This window comes from Syzygium oleosum, unplaced genomic scaffold, assembly GCF_021117445.2.
Source record: "Syzygium oleosum isolate NSW1041296 unplaced genomic scaffold, Sole_v2.1 Sole_v2.20, whole genome shotgun sequence".
NCBI classification, from domain to species: domain Eukaryota; kingdom Viridiplantae; phylum Streptophyta; class Magnoliopsida; order Myrtales; family Myrtaceae; genus Syzygium; species Syzygium oleosum.
Window position 1 is genome coordinate 6342355 of NW_026607504.1, and position 15637 is coordinate 6357991.

The 15637-nt window shown below is 44.9% G+C and overlaps 3 protein-coding genes across 12 annotated transcripts; 1 reads left to right on the forward strand and 2 right to left on the reverse strand.

Moving 5' to 3' along the window:
* The first annotated feature begins 5359 nt into the window (after nucleotides 1–5359).
* LOC115670328 (sirohydrochlorin ferrochelatase, chloroplastic) lies at nucleotides 5360–8664 on the forward strand. 8 transcript variants are annotated; one of them, XM_056320399.1, is made up of 7 exons: nucleotides 5360–5421; nucleotides 5629–5850; nucleotides 5944–6153; nucleotides 6263–6324; nucleotides 7101–7211; nucleotides 7312–7404; nucleotides 7846–8664. In XM_056320399.1, exons 2-7 carry the CDS (start codon nucleotides 5676–5678, stop codon nucleotides 7945–7947), a joined length of 753 nt encoding a protein of 250 aa, XP_056176374.1. In that variant the 5' UTR covers nucleotides 5360–5421; nucleotides 5629–5675; the 3' UTR covers nucleotides 7948–8664. The 8 variants fall into 8 exon arrangements, with proteins under 8 accessions (XP_056176374.1, XP_056176376.1, XP_056176375.1 ...); XM_056320401.1 differs by having other exon boundaries at nucleotides 5404–5421; nucleotides 5584–5850; XM_056320400.1 differs by lacking the exon at nucleotides 5360–5421 and adding an exon at nucleotides 5434–5452 and having other exon boundaries at nucleotides 5584–5850.
* LOC115670327 (chaperone protein dnaJ C76, chloroplastic-like) lies at nucleotides 8556–10556 on the reverse strand. 3 transcript variants are annotated; one of them, XM_030591580.2, is made up of 6 exons: nucleotides 10243–10556; nucleotides 9918–10089; nucleotides 9610–9802; nucleotides 9412–9518; nucleotides 9004–9196; nucleotides 8556–8913 (listed from the first exon to the last, which is right to left on the reverse strand). In XM_030591580.2, exons 1-6 carry the CDS (start codon nucleotides 10335–10337, stop codon nucleotides 8780–8782), a joined length of 894 nt encoding a protein of 297 aa, XP_030447440.1. In that variant the 5' UTR covers nucleotides 10338–10556; the 3' UTR covers nucleotides 8556–8779. The 3 variants fall into 3 exon arrangements, with proteins under 3 accessions (XP_030447440.1, XP_056176373.1, XP_030447439.1); XM_056320398.1 differs by having other exon boundaries at nucleotides 9676–9802; nucleotides 9918–10095; XM_030591579.2 differs by having other exon boundaries at nucleotides 9918–10095.
* Nucleotides 10557–10690: 134 nt separating this feature from the next.
* On the reverse strand, nucleotides 10691–14734 carry LOC115670326 (high affinity nitrate transporter 2.7). Its single transcript, XM_056320397.1, is given in 3 exon segments — nucleotides 10691–11226; nucleotides 13508–14174; nucleotides 14177–14734. Coding segments are annotated over 3 exon segments (1401 nt in total). The 5' UTR covers nucleotides 14667–14734; the 3' UTR covers nucleotides 10691–10982.
* Between the last annotated feature and the right edge of the window lie 903 nt (nucleotides 14735–15637).

Consider the following 15637-nt stretch of genomic DNA (forward strand, 5'->3'; position numbering starts at 1 on the left):
AACCTCATGTCTTTATAACTTTGTTGAGTGAATGGAAATAAATCCATGTGATGCATGATAGGCCATTGTAGATAGCAACCCATCAAATTGGATCATACATGGTGAATGCATGAAGAGTCTTTGGTCATGCATGTATAAGAATGAGCAACTTTTCGAAGGGGGTATGAATGAGTTGTGCTGTGCTTCGCCCCTTTGTCCATCTTTTTGAGATTGGACCTCCCTAGTTTTGCGATTCCCATCTTGTGCCAAGTGCCAACATTGATGAAGTTTCTTTTGCTGCTGCTATTCGCTCTTTCCTTTTTCCCTTCCCTTTGATTTTCCATGTACGATATGAAAGTTCATGCTTCTTGAAGGTCGAACCTCCCACGTCTCTCCACTAATTAGTTAGACTTTTCCTCGCACCTTTCATCGTGTGAGCGCAAAAGAGGAGGAGAGAAAATATGTATGTGTGTATATATATCTTAACATAGTTATAGATGAAATGATTGACATGTAAGATTTACTGGGAGTCGCGTTTTTTTAGAACGCGAATAACTTGATCTTGCCAAATGAATTTAGGGTACTTTCATTTCACTTATAACTTAATTCACGACAAAAGCAAAATATTTCAAAATTGATAATTTCATTTGTTGGTGATTTAGGGAAAGTGATTTCCATTTTGTCAGAAGGGGAAGTCGTTTCTCCCCAATTTAAGCTTGCTTTTTTTCAAGTCCGTGGAAAACATTTTTCGCACCATCGTCCAAACACCAGAAAATTGGAAAATAATTTTTCGGAAATCGTTTTCTTTCAAACAAACGGACCCCAAGTAGATAGTAGTGGCTCATCTAAATCACAGTGCTAATTGGTACGATGCACTGTTCTCTCAGTAGGACTTGACGCTCTACTCTTGAGGTAGCTGTAAATTTAATCTTGGAATTTAAAGTAAAACTTCAACATTTTCATGTGTATATGCTTATATATAGTTGAGAACTCATGGACACGTTTAATTCATCTCGAGTTGGAAAGGATCGATCGTGGCATGGTCCCATCACATAAAGCACCTCGAGAATTCAATGAGAGGAATAATATGATTCAAAAGAAGATAATATTATTCAGATTCAAAGCTAGCGGAACCCTTTGGATTGGTGGTGGGGCTTTTGTTCTGGTGTAGCCACACAGTTCATGCCAATTGCATCCACTTTCCCTGTTGGTGTCCCATTGTTCATGCCCATTTGAAATGCTATCATCGGTACCACAAGCAGGAAGAAGCCGCTTTCATTCATTCATTCATTCATTTTTATCTATTTTTCGACTCTATAATGATCTTGATGAGAGTAATTCACCACAAGATAGCATATTCTAGCTCTCAAATCGAACTTCATAGTCTCCAAAGGGGGAGGGAGGTAGAGAGGGCGTGATAGGTGGTGCGAGCCGATGCTAGTGCACTCGAATGCTAGATGGCTGGTAAGAAATGCCGAGATTCTACAACTCGACAGTAAGTAATACTCAATGACAAGAAGTTCTTGATAGTTCCATTTGCCGAAACCTCAAAATATGGAAGTGTGAAAGTCCAAAGGCACAAAAGTACCCCGAACGACAGACAAAATGTGTATTCATGCTGATAAGGCTAAGACGGTCAGCAGGACACAAGTCGGTGTCGGGTTATCGGGGGGTGTCCTAGGAAACGGGACGACACCAAGTCTACCGAGAAGGCTAGGTGGTAGGCCTAAAAAAAGGTTCCTGACGAGCCTCGCTCCACTCGAAAAGCCAAAACTCGTTAAGACATTTCAATTGGGGCAGAGATGATCCATGATGTTGTCACTAATCTCCAATCGACGAGGTAAAGATCGGACTCTTCGTACGCACGAATTTCGACGAACGACGTGTTAATCTAAAACACTTCAAAAGATCCAAATAAGCACAGTAGTGAATATCGTCTTGCTTGATAGCAAACTCTACAATTTGTGATATTATTTATTTATTTAGTTTGGTAGGACGTGATTGATGAGTTAATCGGGTCTGGCCCACTGAAAATAGTTAGACGGGGCTTCAAGTCTTTGCATAGGTAGGAGACACGCTGCAGCGATCTTATCGGCCGACGCCAAATCTTTGAGTTGGACGTCTAATTTGGTCTGGGCAATCAAGAATCTACGGTCACGTGTCGTTGGCGGTGCCTACGTGCCCTTCATCCTGTCCGTTGGTTGCTCTGAAATCAGTAACGGTTGTTGGCCTTCTGGGATGGGGGCAGCGACATTACCCACGTAACGTGGTTTTATGGGAAGGAAAGGAGACAAATCACAAGGGACGTTTAATATGGTCCGGACCAACTTCAAATTTAATAGAGATTTATAGGGTTCGAGTCCTGCCGTGTCGAAATGGACATTTAAGATCTAAAGTCGGGTATGACTGTTGAATTGGAGATCTTTCGGTGGATGCAGCGACAGATACGCTTTAATTAGCAAGATTGCCTCGAGTCTCGATCATCTATCTTGTCCGCGGCTTGCGTAGTCTTGTCCCGTTCGTTCAATCAAGTCAACAACACAGATGTCGACCGCCTAAGTTTCATGTAGTCCCATCAAGATAAGTGTTTCCTCGACAGTGATCACTGCGTATGATTTAGACACGAAGGGAAAGGGATTAATATAGTCATGTCACGGTTAATCAATGAGTTCAAGTGCGACATGATCTGGGATGTCAATCCTATTTCATGCTGGATTGGCGCAATACATTTGGCTGACATCCACCTCCTCCGGCTTTGCATCTAGAGAAGAGGAGCTTTGGGAGATATATTCACTTCATTGGGATCGCGTAAAGTCTCGGTCATATATTACATCTCCGGATAATGCTTGCTTAGACATGTTCGGTAAGTTCAATCGAGTGTTGCTGATCATGTAAATTTCACGTGATCTCATTTCATCGAAAGCGATAAATATTTATTATATATGTGAAGCAAAGGGAGCTAATAAAAGCATCTCACATGTAATAAATAAGTTCAAATGCGGGATGATTTAGATATGTCGATCCAATTTTGTGTAGAATTGGCGAGTTATGATTGGATTTAATCAAGTTACCATAGTAGATCGAAGTGGATGATCTGGGTTTGTAGATCCCAATCTCGATTTCAAATTAGAATCACAATTTGATCAACTGAACTAAATCACATCTTTGGTTTATATTGGCCATATCAAGTCTAATTCCTTTTTCAGTGAATTGTCCAAGTTTTCGACAGTCGCGGAAGTTTCAGTGGTCTACCTTCATTTTACCGTTTGAAGCCTTGCTCAATGCACGTGGACGGATGTGGATCATACGTGTGTATGGGATGAGTAGAGCCGGAGGATCAGACCACCACCACGTCGTCCAAAAGATTAAAAAAAAAAGGGAAAATTCTATTTTGGTACCCAAAGTGAGGTCAAATTCTCAATTTGGTACCCAAAGTGGACAAAGTGTCAAATAAGGGCCTGAAGTGCTTAGGGCCCGTTTGGTTCAACTTTGAAAATGCTACTTGGGGGAATGCAAATACCTTTGGGTGAAAGCCCATTGGGGAAATGCAAATGGTGTTTGGTAAAAATATTTTGTAAAGCTACTTTGGCCAAAATATAGTGTTTGGTGAATTATTTTTGCAAATGGACTTTGGGAATAAAAAACCTAACTTACCCTTCGCCGGAGTCGGCGCCGGCGGCCGTCGCCTGAGGTCGGGCAACCGCCGGCGGGCCAGATTTGGGGTCGGCGGCCGTTGCCCGAGGCCGGGTGACCCTTGGCGAGGGTCGCGGGACCCAAGCGGCCGCCTGGGTCCCGTGACCCTTGCCGAGGGTCGCCTAGCCTCGGCCGACGGCTGCCGGCCTCTTGCCGGCCCGATCCGGTGTCGGCCACCTCGCCGGCCTCCCTCGCCGGCCACCTCACGAAGAAGAAGAAGAACAGTACACACGAAAGGCAAAACCGGAATAAGCCAAAATAACTAAAGGTAGTTTGGGGATAAAAATTTTGGGTTCAGCATTCCAAATGCTAGCATTTGCCAAATGCTAGCATTTGCCAAATGCTAGCATTTGCCAAATGCTAGCATTTGCCAAATGCTAGCATTTGCCAAATGCTGAACCAAACGGTTCAACATTTGGCCAAGGGGCTTTCGAGGCCGAAAGCCCCTTCCAAATGCTGAACCGCCTCGAAAGCCCCTTCCAAATGCTGAACCAAACGAGCCCTTAGTCAGTCTCAAATAAGGGTTCGAAGTGCCCAAAAAGTCTCAAATAAAGTGCGGTTCTCGGCCAAAATGTCCTGGCGGCTAAAAACGTACTTTTTAAGACCTAGGAACAGTACTTTTATTATTATTTTTACATTTTTTTCTTTCTTTTTTCTGTTTTTTTCTTTTCCTTTTCCTTTTCTTTTTTTTTTTCTCTTCCCTCCGCCGGCCTCAGGCGGAGGCTGCCCTCGTCGGCGTCGGGCGAGGCCCGCCCCCGCTTGGGCGGGCGACGGTCGCCCTCGCCGGATCAGCGAGGGCCACCTCACCCGCCCGGCCCAGGCGGGGCGCCGTCGCGCCGACAGCCGGCGAGGGCGACCCTCGCCTGGGTCGCCGTCGCTCGACGCCGGCGAGGGTGACCCTCGCCACGGGTCTCCCTTCTTTGGCGTCGGGTGACCCCCGCTGAGGCCGGCGCGGCGAGGGTCGCCCTCTGCGGCGTCGGCCGAGGCGCCCTCTCCCGCCCGGCCAGGGACGCCGGACGCCGCGAGGGCGACCCTCGCCACTGGGTCGCCCTCGCGGCGTCGGGCGAGGCCCGTCCCCACCTGGCCTGGGCGCGCGAGGGTCGCCCTCGCCCGACCTCAACGAGGGCGACCCTCACCCGCCCAGGTGGGCGGCCCTCGCCCGACGCCGGCGAGGGCAGCCTTTGCTTGAGGCCGGCGGAGGGAAGAGAAAAAAAAAAGAAAAGGAAAAGAAAAAAACAGAAAAAAGAAAAAAGAAAGAAAAAAATGTAAAAAAAATAAATAAAATCTTGTTCCGATCTTGAGAAACGACGTTTTGCCGCCGGCGGACATTTTGGCTGCCCGGAGACCCAGACCCTTAGTTGAGACTTTTTGGGCACTTCGGACCCTTATTTGAGACTGACTAAGCACTTCAGGCCCTTATTCAACACTTTGTCCACTTTGGGTACCAAATTAAGAATTTGACCCCACTTTGAGTATCAAAATGGAATTTTCCCAAAAAAAATATCAAGGGGAAAATAAAACTATATTTGAATATATAATGGGCTGGGCCCAACCCAAGGGCCCAAATATTTGGGCCCAATATCTGCATTGACCAACACTTCGAGTGCTAGATTTTCAGCCCAGACTGATGACCAACTACGAGAGAGAAGGAGAGAAAGAGAGAGGAACATTGAAACCAGGCGAGGGTGGATGATTCCGAACTCTTCGAGCTCCCGCTGAAGTTTTCTCGCTGCTTGGCACAATCACTTGGTGAGCTCGATGGTCGATTTTATCTATCTGGGTCCGTTGATTTTTAGCAGATTTGCTTAGGCGTTCCTCGTCAATCAGTCAACTGTTCCCTATCCTTTTTGTTGGGTTTTTTCGCCATCTTTATGGTTCATTTTCGAGCATAGACGATGAATGCGTGCACAGGCTGGACGTGTAATGGAATGTCGCGGCATCTTTGTTCTTTCGTAGGACATTCGAAGAGATGGGCATTCTTGAAAGGCAGGAATTAGTTGGGCATGTCAGCACTGAGGCAGATGAGAATTGAAAGTGCGAAGCTTGAAACATTAGGCATTGTCATCGCAAGTTTAGCTTCGTATTTTTTGCGCATATGTCGTCTAATTGTGTTCTTAGAAGCGGCGCGACCATGCCGATCATGTCGCCCTCCGGCCCATCTTTCGCTCAAGCTAAAAGGTGAAGAGTCGTGTTGAATGTCGTTTGAGTACTTCTGTTTATCTCTCTCTTCCCGTGGCTCTGATGTTTTGAGAAAACAATTTAGCTATCCAGTGGGCGTAAAGGGAATGAGTACCGGAGCTGCAGTCTCGAGAACTTTAAGATTACACGGAGGTCCGTTTAGAAGTAGATATGATTTGATAAGTTCATGCCTGAAGGCTGAAAATGGAGGATTTGGACTGGAACCTTTCAGGATTGGTGAAAAAGATGGTCTCATCATTGTCGACCACGGGTCTAGGCGTAGAGAATCCAATCTCATGCTCAGTGAGTGAAAATTTTGGATTCTGTCTTGCTTTGAAATTCTTAATTGGGCCTGTTAGTTTCTCTGCTTATCTATGATAATGTCACAACAGTGTGTTATCTGCATTTCCAGATGAGTTCGTCGCCATGTTTCGAGATAAAACTGGGTACCCAATTGTGGAGCCTGCTCACATGGTAAAACTTTCTTTTCTGACTTTAGTTACTCAGTACATGTAGTAAATTCTGCTAGCTGTTGACAACTTTTCGTTCTTTGCAATAGAACTGAAGAGTTATTAGATTATCGATTTGCTGTAAGTGGATTTAGAAGCAAAATGTTGCTCCGCCTCTTCACGAGCTGGATAGTTCTTTCTGTGGATAAAGATAAAACATTTTTACATTCGTGGGTGGTCAGTTTTTTACTTGGAACTTTGGTTCTCTAATAAATTGTATCTGTGAACGGTGAAAAGATCTATCTAGGTTAATAACGTGATTGTCCTGGCGGTCATCTCTTTTGACTTATTATTTGTAGATGATTGACTTGTATTTGCTTAAGTTTTGCTTTTTTGCCTGTGTTTACTTCGTTGTCTTCACCTGTTGCAGTTTTCTTTTCATGAAAACATGTTCCTATAACATGATGTTCATTATTGACTGCTTGAATTTTTGCTACTTTTGATTCATTTCTTCACGTGCCTTATCCGTACTAAGTAAAGAGGTCTGCCGATATGCATTAGGCAAAAAGTCCTGGTTCTGGATCTCTTAGATGAATGAATGTAGTCTTTAACAATTTCAGGCTTCAAAATAACTCAGTTTGGTTATTTTGTCTTCAATTTGTCTGATCCATTGGGAAAGGCATGTAAGATTTTAGTTCTACTGCTTGTATTAGCAAAGCTTCCATTGATGTCCTTAGGTTTCTGATGTGAACCCATGCATGAGAAACTGCGTTCATTAGTTCATTCCATTCTTTTAATCAGGAGCTGGCAGAACCATCAATAAAGGATGCATTCTGTTCATGTGTTCTCCAAGGGGTTACTCGGGTAATTGTCAGCCCATTCTTTCTCTTTCCTGGGAGACATTGGCACAAGGTAGTTCAACTTTCTATTTTATTTTATTTAAGCTATGTTTATGGCTTCTCTGTTGCGCGTGGAAGACTTACAGAAGTGATATATATGGTGTTATTTCCAGGATATTCCTTCTCTGACAGCTGAAGCTGCAAAGGAGCACCCTGGCGTCTCTTATATTATAACTGCACCTCTCGGCTTGCATGAGCTACTTGTGGTATGATCAATATTCCTCTCTTTCCTCATCCTCATTGCTGAAAGGGTCTGAAGATATGCGAAAAGGTTAGGAAGAGTTGCATTTGTGTATAAAAAGCAGCTGAAAGATACAGCTTATTGTTCCTATCAAGCTCAGTTGCCACCCATTCGAAATGGATATTTTCCTTGGAAAATCTTTAAGGTTACCATAAGGAAGAAGTTCGACAGAAAACAATTGCCAATAATTCTGCAATATAAGCAACTTTGTTTCGTTTCTTGTGCAATTTCCTTAGTCATTGTAAAGTAAGCTCATTGATGAAAGTAACTGATATCAAAACAATCTGAGCATGGTGCAGTAAAAGCTTTATATTGAATCTTCAAGGTTGAAAATTTAGTTGTTCTTTGATCGTTTGAAATAGTTAAAATCTTCTATCGTGCATGTGGCTGTCTTGCTGTTCTGTAGGACGTCGTTAATGACAGGATCAAACACTGCCTGAGCCATGTAGAAGGAGATGCAGATGAGTGTGAAGTTTGTGCAGGTACAGGCAAATGCAGAATCTATTAATTTGATGGTGCAACATTTTCCCTTCACTGGAAATAGAATTGAAAAAATCTGAGGGAAATGTTGGAAAATTGCTGCTCAGCGTGATTGTCCTCTGAGTTCGATCCAAGTGCCAGTGATATTATGTGGAAATCACGTGGTTCTCAGAATCAATTGGGTTAAGGCCATAAAGCAACGATTATTCCGGAATTTTCTGGGAGTACATGTTCCAGCATGTGTACTTTACTGCATGATCGTCTCTCGTCTCTCGTCTCTGGCCTCAATAGGGAGTTGTAATTCAAACTTGTAGAATGTGTTGTTCATCAATTTGACTAGCTCAGGTGTAATCATTGCAACAGAGCTAGATGCAATTACTTCTGCTATTTATGTAGACGAGAGTATCTGATGTCATGGGTTTTCTCCATTGTAAGAAAAAATTTTGTGATTACTGTGTGCCACCTTTGCACATCATGTATTTATGCCGTCAAACTTAGTCTGTCACTCAGAATCTTCAGGTTGTGTCTCTCCATCAACAAGCAATAAAATTGCTACAAAGGTCAGATAAAAGTGAGAAAGCAGCACAACTCACTGTTTATGACAGTTTGATGCATGATGCATGGTTGACAACTACGAGATGTGATTTCATTTTGATTGTAATGCTATTACAAGTCACGAAGCAATGTACAGATACGAACTGGAGAAGCCTCTCCTTGCAATAGAATGCTTGCATTGTAGCTGGTACTTTATCACTTATGGTGTTTCTTTTGGCCAAATTTCTCACCTATTGTATTGCTTGGCACTTTTTTGAGTTTCCTAAAGAGACCTCTATCGAATCCTTGATCGGCTTATTCACTTCTTATTCCACGTGTTTAAAGCTGAAATGTTCGACGAGTTTCCAGAATCCCGAGAACTTCTCCATTTTAATCTTCATACTGGCATCGGCCCGTGCCTTAGCTTGAGCAGGTGTTTCTTCCTCAGTTGCTGCTGTGGCTGTGAAAGAAAAAGAGTACAGTTATTTTATCAGAAGTTCAGATGATTGTTCTTCTGTGGTGTGGCGAAGAGGGTTGTTGGCAAAATTACCAGTCGCAGGTTGTTCTTTGAGTTGCTTGGAGAGGGTCTTAGCTGCCATGAAAACGTTTGAAGGTCTTTCCCAGCCGCCTCCAAACACGCCATAACCGTCCTTGGGCTGAGGTTGTGTCAGAAACTCGAGCAGTCCCAGCTCTTCCTTCTCCACCCAGTATATGCAGTTCACCGGGCATGACTCCACCGATACCTGCCGAATGATTATTTCATAGAATCCGCAGCATAGCATCAAATAGAGAAAAACGGAACGATGATAGGACTGCTTGTATACAGCAAAATAGGCCTCCCAACTTCTACATCTTTGTCCATCAAATTATCACTGGCGGTTGAGCGATTCTTGATTGATCTCACCATTAACACAAGCAGACGAAGTTTATTTGTGAGGAGGAAAAAAGAATCACTTACCTCCAGCTTTTGCTCATCATCCCCGTACTGGACTCTCACTCTAGCGCATCCGAGTTCTTCGTCCATGACAAACGTCTTGCTTGCATGATGCACACATTCTCTGCATCCTGAAACCGTCGAACTACCAATTGAAACAGACACCTCGAATCAACTGCGAATTTGGAAAAGAAAATTTACAGGAGTGAGTGAAGAAATGACCTATGCATGCATTTGCATCTACAAACAGAGCATGTGATCTAAGAGGCCCTTTCCATGAGCTATAACCTATATCAGAACAGTCTCTTCTGAATCTTGTCCTCGCTTGACCGGTGATGGCATCATAGTCTCTCCTCAGATCATCTCTCATCAGCACCCTATAAGCCTCATTCAGCAACAGGGTATACTCATGACCCTAAAAGCAAAAACGCCAACAGCCCTTCAAGTCAAATTATCAATTTAGCTTAAAAGAAGAAGAAACTTTTGCAAGATCTTGAGGCCATGTTGAAAATAAAGTGAATCCGCGTGACCTCTTGGCCCGCAACATCAGGGTGATGCTTCTTTTGCAACTTCCTGTAAGCCTCCCTGATTTCTCGCGAGCCTGAATCCGGTGAAACCCCGAGTACCTCGTAATAGTTCTTCTCTGATCTTAAGCTCCTCTTGGTCTTTCCGCTGCAACAGGTGATGACTCCATATCTCTGCCTGCAGCTAGAAGAACGAAAATGAGGTGAAAAATATTGTTTGTTCGAGGATGTTACTCTGCTCGCTTGACAACAAAATTTGATCTGAACTTATGGTAGATACGCGAACTGAGCAAATCAAACAGAATTCATGGAGATTCGATTCAGAGATCACCTCGAAACGGGCTTCCTGGTATTGAGATAAACATGATGAATATAAGAGTGTTTTGGCGCTAGGAATTGGTGAGCAGCTCCTAGAGAGGCTGACATATCCTACGCTGCTCTTTTTTAGGTCCTTGAGAGTTTGCTTGTGTTAGATATCCTCTGCTTGTGCTGCATAATCAGTGTCTGTTTTGAGTGTTGCTGTTGAGGCTGGAGATATTTCTTTGTCTCCAGGATAATTGGATATTTTCTCAGTGGCCTTGCGCTTCTAGGATCATCCACCAATCATGGACCTCCACGTCGCCTAAAGTGCTCAAGTGGGGTACCCCAGTTAGAAACAAGCTGGTGAGAAATGTTTTGATTCCCATTGTCGTCTTCAGAAATATTTATGGATCTTTACTTTTATTCATCTCATGTTAGAAAGTTTTCGCTAAAAAATTTAAGATAAGTTATGTACGATATTTCAATAATAATAGATATAGATTGAGATTATTACAAATTTAGGTCTGTCAAAATAAATCTAGTGACAAGGACTGTGTATTGCTCTCTCCACAGCTTCAATTTGATATCTGCAGGTGACAATTTCCAGAGTCCTGACTCTAGCTTTTTATATTGGTTTGAGCTCTCTCTTCAATCCAGAATCTCTGCATCAGCCATGACTGATCATGAGCCTCTTCCCCATTCAATTTTCACAGAGTGATTGACAGCAACAAGCTTTATTCCCTCGCCGATCCGCTTGGGATCGACCGTGTCTCAATCCAACAAGTAGTAGTCTTCCTCGTCCGCATCCGGATCATCGGACGGACCGCAGAACATGCCGCCCCACCGCGGGAAGTAGATGAGGGTGACAGGGAGGGTGCAGACAAGCATCAACAGGCCCATGAGCGATATGCTTGTCTGCATCCGCATCTCGGAGCCTGAGAACAAGAGCAGCTGCGTCACGACCGCCCCCACCGTCCCTCCGCTCCCCGCCATCCCTGATATCACTCCGAGTGACCTGCAATTGAATAAAATCTCAGTTCCGCATCGAATCTTGTATGTAGCGGACGGTCATGACCATGGATCTTGATGAATTTTGTTCCCTTTTTAGAGATAATTGGAAGAACAAACTTAGCCTAGTTTGAAAATGTGACGCATCCAATTTACCATAGCCATTAATGTAACCTATCTCCATTTCCGCGTACTTAGAACTTTTTCAGCACCCCCTAATGCCTTTTCTATGCTCTTTAGGCTCCCTAAAGTACAACAAAACCCGACCTCCGCTCGGCCTGGTTCACAAGGGCCCGGACCCCATCAAACCTCGGGTCCCATATGGCTAGACCCGGGGACGCCGCTCCCTACAAAAGCATATTGACATCTTCTCGTTCCTACACATGCCAAACCCCGGAAAATATTAGGATGCGAAATCATGAAAATGGTTTTCCCCGACACGTTCCTAATCAGAACAAATCGAAGAAACAGACTCTTCAATGCATTGTCACATGCTCCAGAACAAGAAAAACAAAACCCTAAAGGACCCAAAAGAATCCCCCTGATCTCATCGCACGACCACAAATTCTTCATCTCCATTTCCTTGCTGGAATTGCCGACTGCCAATCTCCCTCAGCAGGCGAATCCATGCACGACTCTTACGAATCCATTTGAACGAGGACGTGAGAGAATTTGCATGGCTCGGGTTGCATTTTCTATCATGGACCTCACTATAATCCAAAGTTTCAATTTGTCCGTATTGTCATAAAGTCTCCCTGGCGTATTATCTTAATCGACGCGACACTACTGGACATGATTGTTGCTCTGTAATGTTCTTTTCCTGCCCGGTGCTATCTGAAGCTCAGATGAAGGAAGTGTTGAACATCACCCCCTTTTCTTTTCTTGGCTAGCTGACGAACTTTATGCTGATCAACGCAGTAATCGGCACGGGGAAGATTATCCAAAAAAGTCCCAAATCTATTGCTTAAACCTTAACGAATTACTAATGTAATTTTTTCGGCCAATTTCGGCCGGAAAACGCTGACGTGGTGGTCCGATCAGCTTTGGCCGTCCTATGTGACGTGACTGGGCCGGCGCTGAGATGGATAACTTTTTAAACAAATTTTCTGATTTTTTTTCTCTTTCCTTTTTGCCAGTGGCCAGCGAGAGTTGTTTGAGGGTTGTCCTCACCAGATCTGGCGAGGGCTACACTCCCCAACCACAGGCGAGGTCGACCCTCGCCAAATCTAGGCTAGGCTGCAGAGGGCTTGGGGGAAGGCTACGACCCTTACTAGCGGCCGACGAGGGCCTCCCTCACCTAGTGTCGATGAGGGTCGCCACTTGCAATAAAGAAAATAAAAAGAAAAGAAAAAATAAATATATAATTCAAATATTTTAAAAAAATTGCAAAATTATCCATGTCAGTGCCGGCGGTGCCACTTGGGGCAGCCGGCGTCCACGTTAGTGACTTTCGACCAAAATTAGCTGGATAGACTGTATTGGCAAATTATCAAAAGGTTGAAGACTCAATTGGCCAAATTAAAAAATTTATGACTATATTGGCAGAAATACAATAGGTTTAGAACTTTTTTGATAATTTTTCCAATCGACATGCATAACAGTAAATATAAAGCATAGAGTTTAATTGTCTAAGTACGGGATTAAAATAAGAGTAATTATAGCATACACCGATCGTGTAAAAAGAATATGCACAAGCGGCTAAATACACTATTGATCTGAAGCAATGAGTAGTTAAAATCCTCAAATCAAGAGGCCGATAAGAAAGTTTCTGTGAAATTCTAATTACATCGTCGGTGTGTGCTCGATTTTTCCCTAGACTAAAGTGGCGTCGAATCCATGTTTGTACTTTGTAATGCACAATTGGCCTACAATTTAATAAGGATCTAGGTTTTCTCATAGGTGTACAATACATGCATTTGTTTCATCGAAAAACCCGTCTTCTTAATCATGATTTTTTATAAATCACGAACTTCGTGGTGATAATAAAATCTGCATCTAATTGTTGCGAGAGAAATGCAATGCATCTCGAGAATCGAGATTGATTCATAAAATTCACATATCAAATGACGCGTTAGACACTATTTATATGTCTCGAGTATGATTCGATTATTTAGAAACTCGCATATAATATTTCACATCATTTATTAATGAACGAGTTTTAATATATCTAGCATTGCTTCTTAGCAATTGATGGCCCTAATAAAGAGTTAGAAAGTTTATTTTCACTCGACTCAGATCTTAGTTTGGTTTAGAGATCGCTTAAGAGAGATAATCTAATGAATACTGACCGTTTGGAGACAAAAGGAACGACGCCGAACGTGAGCCCGGAGGCGGCCTGGACGAACACGCCGAAGCAGCACATGACCGCGACGGAGCCCCAGAGGGACCCGACCCGCCCGAGCCACACGCACGCCAGCCCCGCCGCCGTCTGCGCCGCCCACAGCCCCCACAGCCGCCCCCTCATCCCGAACCTCCGCCCCAGCACGTCGGAGGCCACCCCTCCGGCCGGCCTCGTCACGCAGTTGGCCGCTCCGAAGCTCGCCGCGATCAGCCCCGCCACCTCCAGCCGCACCCCGAACCGGTCGTAGAAGTACTGAGCCAGGATGTTGTCCGCCGTCAGCTCGACCCCGAAGCAATACCCGTACGTCAGGCCGAGGATCCACCCTCTGTAGTTCCTCAAGCCGTGCACGAGAACGTCGAACAAGCCCTCTTTCGAGCTCTTGCTGTTCCTGTTGTTACGTTTGTAGCGACCGCTTGGCAAGTCTTGGCCAAATGCCAAGACCATGATTGCGGTCACGATCTGGAACGTTGCGGGTACGATGAACGAGACACGCCACGCCGAGGATGACGACACGTGGAGGTGCTTCATTAGGGAGGTGTAGATGAGTGGCATCGCCAGCTGAGTCAGCCCCGACCCCACGTTGGCCCACCCGGCGGCGACCCCATTGGCGAGGCGACGACGTCCCCGGCGAACATGGAGCTCATCCAGAACTGGTTGGCCACGAAGTTGGCGATGGAGAACCCGACGAAGAACCGCACCGCGACGAACCCCCCCGGGGTGGTCACGAGGCCGGCTGCGAGGATGGCGGGCGCGGTGAGGAGGGAGAGCGCGGCGGAGGCGGCGCGGGGCCCCACGAGGTCGCAGGCAGGGCCCATGGCGAGGCGGGAGAGGATGGCGCCGGCGAAGGAGGCGACGCCGGCGGCGCCGACGTCGGCCGGGCTGAGGTGGAGGTCCCGGCGGATGACGGGGAGGAGAGGGGGGATGGAGAAGGTGGCGAAGAAGCAGGAGAAGAGGGAGAGCCACGCGAGGTGGAAGGCGCGCATGTGGGGGGAGGCCGGCGCCGAGAAGGGGCGGAACGCGGTGGCCCTGCCGCTCGGGTCCGTCGGGAGCTGGCCGGAGGAGGGAAGGCCAGGCTGTTTCGTGGGCCGTCGGCCGTCGGCTTCCATTGTGGGGGTTGGGGGGGAGGGAAAGAAAAGGGCGTTAAAACTTAAAAGGAACCTTAAAAAAGAGTGCGTTTTCAAAAGGGGAGTCATAGAAGTTATAGAGTAAAAGGAGAAGGGGCCCCTTCTCATTTTCTCCTTTCGATGGGGTATGGGACTTGGGATTTTTAGTGGAGAAATTCAATTTGGTCTGTCGATTCTCGTGCCACTGCAACATGACTGGACCCTTCCAATGTCCTGGACCTTGGCGTCTAGCACGTAAATAATTACTAAAGTCCTTGAAACGAAACCGCATGATTACTAACTGGACGACAGGAGAAATATCCCCCACACCTTTCGCCGGTCCTAGATGTACCCGCGGTAGGGCAGTAAGTACTAAGTAGCCAATTCCTTCTAGAAAAAGAAGAAGAAGAAGCCAATTCCTTGAAGGGATATCTCATTTTCTATGGGCAGAGAGATATGAAGGGTTCGAATCCCAAGACGTCAAGGTGAAATTGGAATAGAACAAGTGATTAGTTTTTGTCCATTGCATCTTGTCCGTTCATCGAATTTGTCGATTGGGTATTGAACTTTTGGCTTGAGGCGATCATTGGTGATGGTCTGATGGACCTAGAGGTGGCAATATGGGTTAGAAATCCAATTATTAACTCATTTTTAATGGGACCAAGTTGAATATAAATCACTTGAAATTTTGAAAAAAAATCAAAATGGATTTGCAACGTCAAAGCTCAAGTTTATATGGGTCAAATATGGGTTGAATATGGGTTTGCAACAAACCCATATTCAATCCATATTTGACAAATTTAAGTTATTAACTTGTAACTTTGTAAGCTAAATAGATTAAGTGTCATTTAAAAAAAATTATTTTTTATTTTTTTAAAAATCGAAATTTTTAATTTTATTTTCATTTATTTCTTTTTCATTTTTTTTCATTTTTTTTCTTTTTATGTTTCCTTCTTCTTCGGCCGGTCGCCGGC